This window comes from Apaloderma vittatum, unplaced genomic scaffold (genome assembly GCF_000703405.1).
Source record: "Apaloderma vittatum isolate BGI_N311 unplaced genomic scaffold, ASM70340v1 scaffold42168, whole genome shotgun sequence".
Taxonomy (NCBI): Eukaryota; Metazoa; Chordata; class Aves; order Trogoniformes; family Trogonidae; genus Apaloderma; species Apaloderma vittatum.
This window is the reverse complement of record NW_009733156.1, coordinates 4400-13796: the sequence shown is the minus strand read 5'-3', so window position 1 is coordinate 13796 and position 9397 is coordinate 4400. Positions and strand designations below refer to the sequence as shown.

The following is a 9397-nucleotide window of genomic DNA, read 5'->3' as shown; positions in this document are numbered from 1 at the left end:
GGCCGCCGCCTGCGGGCAGCGAGGGCAGCGCCGCGCCCCCCGGCCGTGCGTTTTATCCCGTGCTGAGGCCGTGGAACTGCCCCCTTAGACACGTAAAATAGGTATCTGGAAATGCAGTTTTACACTTGGGTATAGGCGTTAGTTATACATGTACACCCTGGGTTTGTTAGATTCTGTCGAAAAAGATTTTAAAGAGATGAAGCGTTGAACTCCGAAAATAAACGTCTCGCGGGCGTTTGTACCTTTAAAACTAGGAACTTGAAGCGTGGGTTCGAATTAGCCGCTGTGCCTGCCAGTTCTGCGGCGTGTCCCGTGCCCGGTGTGTGCGCGGTGCCGGTGCGAGCTCAGGGTCTGTGAAGGGGCTGTTTGAGTAGCCAGTGCTGCTGAACTGATGGATTTGAACGCTTAAAGGGATAGGTGGCTCTTAGCTCTGTCAATAGCGGGCTTCTGGAAGGCGTTGCAACTTCTGACACTAGTGTAAACCACCGTATGGTGAACTTAAATCTGGTGATAATAGGCTTGCTTTCTTAATTACTTTTCAAATAGCCCTCTAGGAGTAATCCAGGGATAATCCCCGGGGATAATCTCCTAGGGCTCGATAGACTGTAGATTGAAAACAACAGACTTAAGGTGTGAGGGAGGCAACCTTGTTAATTGGTTTTCTACAGCATCCATCTCAAATGAGGTTCCACTGGTAGAAATAAGTGGTACATGTTAACACTGTGGTTCAGCTCGATTCTTAAATTGGGTGCTCACATTCTGCATGTTTTATCTTTGGAACCTGGAATAATTGATTGGTTAAGGTGACCATTGGAGGTACTGAAATGTGTGTCAAGATGCACAGTGGCTTAAAGGACTTCATCTAGTCCAGATCTGGGCAGCACAATAGATTCCCAAATATTGAGCCCTCTTCCCTGTAGCGGTTTAGGCTTTAGTCATGTCACTGCCTTATTTTGAAAGGTGTTTCTGGGATAAGACAATGTGATCTAGTAGGTCAGTGGTTGGCATCCTCACCAGGATCTGGGAGAATCGGGTGCAAACTGTCCTGCCAACTAGGAGAGGTTTCATCATGTATCTGAAAAATGCGTGGTCTGACAAAATTACTGCCCGAGAGATCCGTTTTGCTTGTTGAACTGGCAGTGCAAGAGTGCTGTCAATTCTTGAGCAACCGTTTTTGTAGGCTCATGAAGAGACATCTGCGCATCAGTATTAAATCTTTTATTTGCTTGGGTTTTTTAGCTTGACACCTAAATTTGTAGGCACCAAACGTGTTTTTCTATGTGTGATATAGCTTTTGTATCTTGTATGTGAAAATCATGGTGATCTAATACGGGATGGTCCATGACTTTCGTCTGTGTTCCTTTCATGGACAAAGAAATGGAGACAATGGACAAAAAGTTGAGAAGATGAACATGATTAAAGACAGAAAAGCACTGCACTCTGCATAACCTCTCCTGTCTTTTAAAAATTGTTTTAACAAAACCAGTCAAAGAAAACACTGAGTGTTCGGAGTGTAAAGCCTAATAACTTATTTGGAATTATTTTTTATGTAAATACAAGTATTTAAACAATTCATGCTAACATTGATTAGACAATATTGTAATGATGGTTTTCAAGCATGACCTGACTGTCTAAAGTAATACTGAGGCTATAAATATCTTTTTTTTTTCTTTACAGAGTTTGCTTTCTAAAGCACAAGGAATAGGCTCAAGCTCAGTCAAACTTCGAGGGGGCTCTCTATTTATGAATGTTGGGAAATCGGAGAAGCAAGAAGAAGATATTAGACGAACACCTCACGTGAACATCAACCCCTTCACTCCTGATTCTATGTTCCTTCACAACTCTGAAGGAAAATGTCGTAGGAGGAAGAGAACGCACTGGAACGAGTGAGTAACTTACATCTTCCTTTGTTAAGCTTATCTTTAGAACTATTTTTAGCAGCAAAAGTATTGTTATAAATTGCTTCTATGGAAGTGTTTGTTGTTGTAAATCTGCTAGTGATGCATAATACAGATCATAAAGCATCTACTTCGAGATGCATAATACTATGAAGTAACCATTTAGCACCAGATCTTCTTATTAGTATGCAGAGAGGATAGACTAAGCTGTGTCCTACAGTCTTTTTACCTGGCTTGATGAGCTGTGGATAGTCTTCTCTTGAGGAAAAAACACATTAACTACTAGTATGAAACATGAAGAAAAAAACTACAAAGATACTCACATGATACCTTTGTTTTATGAGTTTGTGCTTACAGTTGTCTAGTGTTCAGTTAGTAAAGCTAACCTTGAGTAGAAAGGGAGAAGTAGATCTCAGAAAAATCAACAGCTCCTAGACTTCAGTTTTAGTTTGCTTGAGCCATGTTCTATAAAAGTAACTGGTGTGAATTTCAGCTCTTGTGGAGAGGACATGGAAGCAAGTGATGGAGAGCCTGAAGATGAGACTATCAGACCTGCTAAGGTAATTAATCTTTAGAACTTAATACTAAGTTTGGCAGTTTGTGTATCTGCAGATCTAAGTATTTTTCTTTCTAATCTTTGCAGAGGATAACAATAACAGAAAGTAATATGAAGTCACGGTATGCAACTGAATTTCATGAGTTGGAGAAGATTGGATCTGGTGAATTTGGTTCTGTGTTTAAGTGTGTAAAGAGGCTTGATGGCTGTATTTATGCAATAAAACGATCCAAGAAACCCTTGGCTGGCTCAGTGGATGAGTGAGTATTTCTTGCTGTTTAAAATTCGGTGCTTTTTCCTCCCATGTCTCTTTGTATTGGTGTCTAGAAAAAACATTTAAGAGGGAAGTATAAATATACGTGAATGAAATGTAAAACAGGTAAATACTGAAGTCACTTTGTGACTTATTTGAATTGATGGCAGGAGGGACTATATGAATAAACTGAAGTGATGATCCTGTGACATGTGAAGGGATAGCAAAATTCCCAACTAGGTCTTCATCCTTGTAGCCTCAGTGACATGCGGATTAGGAAAATCAGTTTTTGAGGTACTTTCTGGCGTTTGTCAATGAGCCTGCGATTCATTACCTTTTTTCCTCCCACTGTTCTACCAGTCATAGTATTATCTGCAACAAAACCTGTTTTTTTGGTGTTCCATATAGTTTTTTAATACAATGTGAATTATTGTGATTGGATATAAATACAAACCCACTTTAAAAAAACTTAATAGGAAGCTGGCATGATATTACAGTTTTTCTATCAAGCTGAAATGAGACTAATTTCATTTTCTAATATTCTTATGTGCTGTTATTTTTTGTTACTGTAACAGGCAAAATGCTTTAAGAGAGGTCTATGCACATGCAGTTCTGGGACAGCATTCTCATGTAGTAAGATACTACTCTGCATGGGCAGAAGATGATCATATGCTTATACAGAACGAATATTGTAACGGTAAGTGGAGTTTATCGCTTGTTCTGAACTTGCATTCAGAAATCTAATCCTTGAAGGTATACAGTCCCTAGCACTAGTCAGGAATTGACTGCCCTACATGTAGCTCGTACCATCGTTGTCTCAAGCGTGTCTGATTTTCCTTCCTGTTGGAAAAGGCACATGAGATACATGAAGCAAGAGCTATACAAAATTGCAGACAAGCCTTAGGTGTTCAAGAATATTGGAAGTACAGGAAGGCATTTGCAAACAGCAAAACTGTTCTTTCTTCTGCACGATGGTGTGAGCCAGAATAGAGAAAATTACCCAAGACTTTCCTTTAAAAACATAGTGGACCTAATTTCTGCAGCAGTAGATTTTACACTTCCTATGTATATCATCAGCAAGTTCTTGATGATATATTCTCTGTCAGTTTTTGGAAGGCAGTTTTACTTGCTTTTGGAAGCAAGTTGTCATTACTTTGTCAGTTGTTTGATGTAAAATAATTAGTCGTTTAATGTTATTTTAGGCGGCAGTTTGGCAGATGCCATAAGTGAAAATTACAGGAATATGCGTTATTTTACTGAACCAGAACTGAAGGACCTACTACTTCAGGTGGCTCGAGGCTTAAAATACATTCATTCAATGTCACTGGTACACATGGATATCAAACCTAGTAAGTTTATAAACTGCTTTACTCTCTATTGCTAACTTCCTCGATTTAATCTGTTGTAGAAAAATGAGCAGTTAGCCACACCTTACTAACTGTAAATTCCTCACTGAAGTTCTAAATAGCAGTGCAGGGATGTCAGTTAAAAAAATTGGCTAGCAAACTTAAACTGTTGTTGAGTTTATCTTGGGTCCTTTTTTTGTAATTGACTCTACTTGCATAACACTTGGCTCCCCGCCCAGCAGAGGGGCCAGAGCGAATAAGTTACGGTTTCTCCATCTGCGAACTGGGTATGTATACAAGGAAAACTTCTGTGTGGCTAAAGCAAACTTCGTGAAACCAGATAAAGTAAAATTAGACAGAAATGTGGTTTTATTTTAAATAATCTGCTCTTTTTCAGGTAATATTTTCATATCTAGGACATCAGTCCCAAGTACAACTTCAGAAGAAGGTGATGATGATGACTGGTCTTCTGATAGGGTCATATTTAAAATAGGTGAGAAGCAGCACAATTTTACTCAAAATAATTGCATAATTGCATTGTTTATATGTCTTCTGAAAAATAATTTTCTCTCTTTTCTGCAGGCGACCTTGGTCATGTAACTCGAGTATCTAGTCCACAAGTGGAGGAAGGTGATAGCCGTTTTCTTGCAAATGAAGTCCTACAAGAGGTAACAGTTCTATTTGTAGAAAATAGTGGTGTTGGCTTTGCATGCTGTTTGCTTTAGAATAATGAGTTGCAGTCTGCTGCCTCCTTGCTGGAGGAGAAAATTCCTAAATTGTACCCCTTTAAACACTGGTAGTACTTAAAGGAGACTGTGATACTGTGGATGTGTTCAATACTGAATAGTTCAGCTGTCTGTTAGACTTTGTTGGTTTTTTTTTACACTGTGTGGTACTTGTAGTAAATTTACTTTTCTTTGTTTTTTAAGAACTACACTCATTTGCCAAAAGCAGATATTTTTGCTCTTGCTCTGACCGTTGTCTGTGCTGCTGGGGCTGAACCACTTCCAACTAATGGGGACCAATGGCATGAAATCCGACAAGGAAAACTACCTAGAATACCACAAGTGCTTTCTCAAGAATTACTAGACTTACTAAAAGTAAGAACTCTTTGTACTAGTGGCTTACTAATTGGTGTAATTTACTGTATTACTGGCCTTAACTAAAATGCCTTGTTTTCTTTTTTCCAAGGTTATGATTAATCCTGATCCAGAGAAAAGGCCTTCAGCTGTGGCACTAGTCAAGCATTCAGTGCTTCTATCTGCTGCAAAAAAGAGTGCAGAGCAGCTCCGGATAGAACTGAATGCTGAAAAATTCAAAAATTCGCTCTTGCAGAAGTAAGTAGTTCTTTGGAGCCCTTAAACATAAATTAGTTTCTAAAGAGTTTTCATATGATAGTAGAGCAGTGATAAAACAGGACCATCCTTGTTTCTGCATGAGGTCCATAAATCTGTATGTGTGTACGTACCTGAGAGTACAAAGCAAGTTATGTAACTTTAAAAGGAACTTTTCCATAGAAGAAACATCGTGAACGCTCTAAGGAAATCTCAACTACGCTATTAGTAGTCAAGGCACACAAAACGGGACAGTTTTTAAAAAAAATATTTCAAGCATCATGCATAATTTTGTGACATGTGTAGTGTAACTTGCATCTGTTATTTGAGTGTGTGTTTTCCTAGGCAATCTGTACATTGAAACATCTTGGAAAACATGACTTAAATGAGCTGTTTTGAACTTAAAATGAAGTGGCACATTAAGAATGGTTTTGGACTAATTTGACTCGTACACAGTAGTGTTATTAGGTTACCAGAGAGTTGTTTGTATTGGGAGGTCGTCTTGTCCTGCCCCTTGCTTAACCCTGAATCAAAGCTCTGAAGAAGAGATTACATTTAGGAAAGTCTGATTTCTGCATAAGTTTAAAGAAAGAGTAAGTTAAGAAGCAATCATCCGAATCTTTCAGTGCTGTTAACTTTACATGTTATGCACAATAGGCAGACTTTTGTGAGAGAATATAGAATACCAGTTACTTTCCGACTGGCTCATTTTGAATTAAAATGTTAACTTCGCGTTTGGATTCTCTGCATTGCTATCTGCATATCTTGCCATTGCTACAGTCTGAATGTAGCCAGACTTGCCATTGTAGATGATTATCTTTATAATCTTCTTATGAATTACACTGAATGCAGAACGAATAATTTGACAGTTTGTAGGTTACTCAAAGACAGATTTGCTGAGTTAACTTGCTTGTATAACGACAACATATTTTTCTGTCACATGGAAGGGCAAGTTGGCAAAGCTAATGTGTTATGAAGACTACTTCTGGCCTGGCAACAAGTAGGGTACATACTTATAAAATAACTGTAAAACTAAGCATGATTTAAAAAGAACATTTATCCACAGTAATTTTTAATATTGTGTGGGATAGTGTTCCCTAAAACAGTTCAGGTGAGTATTTTTAGTTTATTTTGTGGCTTTTTTTAACACTCCTGCATTTGATCCGTTGAAGATACCACTTGTGTATGTAAGTTATCAGTGAAAGCAGCCATTGTAAGGAAACGTAGCTTTTCTACTATGTCATCTTCAGTGGAAGGAAGGAAGGAGGAAGGAAGAACCCAGGATTAGACTTCTAGGGAAGAATGGAAGTATATTGTAAAACTTGATTTCCTGATAATGGTGTGGCTGGTGGGTGTGCCACACGTGTGTGCATTTGACTGCTGTGCAGTCTTTAGGGAAGATGACTAAAAATTAGAGTCCAGATGTGAAGTGAGATTACAAATACTAGCTCTTCAAGTAGAGAAAATTCTTTAAGGGGTACTTTGGGATAGAAGTGAAGAAGGACAGGGGGAATCCTTATGCCATAAGTCAGCATTTAAGGGAAGGAGAAATGTGGGGAAGCCTTTGAAAATGATAACTTTGCTCTTAATAGTTTAATAGTTTTATCCTGAGTTTTATTTAACATCATCCTGACTGAGTATTGGTGATGCTCTGAAACAGAATAGTTGACACAATGTTGCACAGGGACATGGCCTCTGTTACCTTCAGTGACTCAGCCTTGCAGTTTCGGGCTCAGATGCTTGTTAGGCAAAAAAAGATTTAGGTGGCGATAAACTTTTGATGTGGGTATGCAAAAGGAAAAGGATACTTCCTGAGTTGTCTGTTGCCAGTTACATTCATCTGACTATGTGTCTGTCTGAATCTTCAACAGAAGTTCAGTTGTGGCTGAATGCTTCATCTGGGCAAACCTCAGTAATCAGCTCTTCAGCAGTTTATCATACGGGTTGTACGAGAAAGTAAACTGCGTCCTACCATATTCTGGTAATTGATGTGTTGAGCTGCTTATCAAAGGCTGGATTTCAAAATCTGACTGAGTTGTGTGAATTTGTCGTTTCCTACCCTTGTCTGGATATTTCTTTTGATCAAGTAATGAACATCCCACTTCTGTGCTCTGGGCTGTAAACAGGTGGATGTGAATGACAGTGGTCTTGGTATGACCTAAATTGGTGGCAGATCTCAAGTTCTGAACTGCTGCAATTTGTTTAAACACTCTTGCTGTGATATGCCTGTAGTCCTTACTGATACTGCTGAGTAGGTGTGACTCTCTCAATGTCTTGCAGAGAGCTGAAGAAAGCACAGATGGCAAAAGCTGCAGCTGAGGAGCGAGCACTGTTCACTGACAGAATGACAACTAGATCTACAACACAAAATAGACCATCTCGACTCATTGGAAAGAAAATGAACCGCTAAGTTAGTGAACCGCTCAGTTAGTCTTACTATATACTAACTATGAAGTCTATAGCATCTCTGCCAGACTGAAGCCTAAGGAATTGAAGGAAATATTCAATTCCTGGTTTCTTGTCCTCTCTTTTACTGGTGTCACTAGTTTTACAGGAATTGCTCCTGGGCTTTTACTTGTACAATATGGCTGATTAGCTGTATTAACCATCAGAGTTAATGGACTCGGTTACTATCTTGTCTATAGAGGATCCTGGATGTTAAGCCTTTTAGTCACAGTTAGATGTTACATCGTCCCAGGGTTAACCACTATAGTGGTGTGCTGCTTTGTAGTGTTATTGCATTGTAATAAGAAGTAATATCCCTAATGATCTTTAAGAGGGAGGGAGGGGGCCTTGCTTTGATAAATACTGAATTTTTTTGGAGCAGAGGGGAATAAATTTTGAAAGGCAGGCTTCAAGGCCACCTACATTCAAGGTACCTGATGTCAGGTAGACTTATTGTGAATTTTATTTGTATATTCAACTGGGAGCACTTTGTAGGCATTGCATAAACCACAGCTTAGAAACCTGTGGAATTAAGTGCCATGTGGAACTGCTGCTATTTTTAGTTTGTTGTCCTCGCTGTAAACTGTAGCATTAAAACAATCATTATTGTGTTAATAGGCTTCTTGTTCAAACAATTATGTGAAACAAATTTAAGCTGCATTTTAGTGAAGGCAGCATTTTTCTCTCAAAGCTAGTGCATTGTGAAATAATGCACCAATTTAATATTTGGACTCTGTATTAGTGTAGTGCAATTGTTAATGTCTTGGCTATTGATGTTTTGTAATTCTTCCTAATATGGTTCTCTAAATGTTGGTATTCTCTTCAATTGTCATTCTTGAGGCTTTTTTTCCTTTTTAAATGTTTGAGTACTTGTAAATAATTGTGTAAGTGTTCAGGTTGTTCTTCCTTGTTTCTGTACATAAGTTTGGTCATGCTTATAGTATACTATACTGAAACTGCAGTCTGAGATGTGAACAGACAAAGCTTAACTATTCAGTTTTTATTTCCAGGATGAATACAACGTGGCCATCAGAACCTGTACTGCTGTTGGACCTGGGCTGACAGATGTTGCTAAAAAATAGAACTGTTCTGATTACTGGCTTGTCTCTTCATTAATTTTAGTTTAAACAATGTTTCCCATTTGTGCTCTATTTGTTCTTACTAGTGTTGAATTTGAATATTAAAGTTAAAAGTTTTGTTTAATATTGTGTAATACTTATTTAACTCTATAGTTGTGGAAATAAAAGGATTGAGTCAGGAATTTATTATGGCAAGTCCTGATTAGATCTGCTTCCTGCTCCTGCCTCATGCTTGTGATTCCCTCTCATGAGAGCAGGACTGGGATAAGGTTATATTAGGAGAGAGGCACCACGGTCTGTGCATTAGTGTCTGTAGTACTCTGTCTCTACAGCCTCGGAAACGGTGTTGCATGTTGGAAAGTCCTAGAAGATTGGAAGTGGAACACATTGCTGGGAAGGTGGACGACTAGCTGAAACTATGGGAAGACAGACCTGGGTCTGAGGTAAGGAGGGAACCTCATGAATTGCTGAAAATGGGAAGAGAAC

At 38.7% G+C, this 9397-nt stretch overlaps 1 protein-coding gene across 1 annotated transcript; it reads left to right on the top strand.

Moving 5' to 3' along the window:
- Positions 1-1683: 1683 nt before the first annotated feature.
- WEE1 (WEE1 G2 checkpoint kinase) lies at positions 1684-9033 on the top strand. The gene is made up of 10 exons (XM_009875761.1): positions 1684-1886; positions 2392-2458; positions 2542-2714; positions 3283-3404; positions 3910-4056; positions 4451-4546; positions 4636-4721; positions 4983-5153; positions 5245-5390; positions 7668-9033. Exons 1-10 carry the CDS (start codon positions 1744-1746, stop codon positions 7795-7797), a joined length of 1281 nt encoding a protein of 426 aa, XP_009874063.1. The 5' UTR covers positions 1684-1743; the 3' UTR covers positions 7798-9033.
- The last annotated feature ends 364 nt before the right edge of the window (positions 9034-9397 follow it).

Coding starts and splice junctions, on each gene's coding strand:
- WEE1 (XM_009875761.1), top strand. CDS start 1,744: ATGAATGTTGGGAAATCGGAGAAGCAAGAAGAAGATATTAGACGAACA. Junction 4,722..4,982: donor CAAATGAAGTCCTACAAGAG/GTAACAGTTCTA, acceptor TTGTTTTTTAAG/AACTACACTCATTTGCCAAA. Junction 5,391..7,667: donor AAAAATTCGCTCTTGCAGAA/GTAAGTAGTTCT, acceptor AATGTCTTGCAG/AGAGCTGAAGAAAGCACAGA.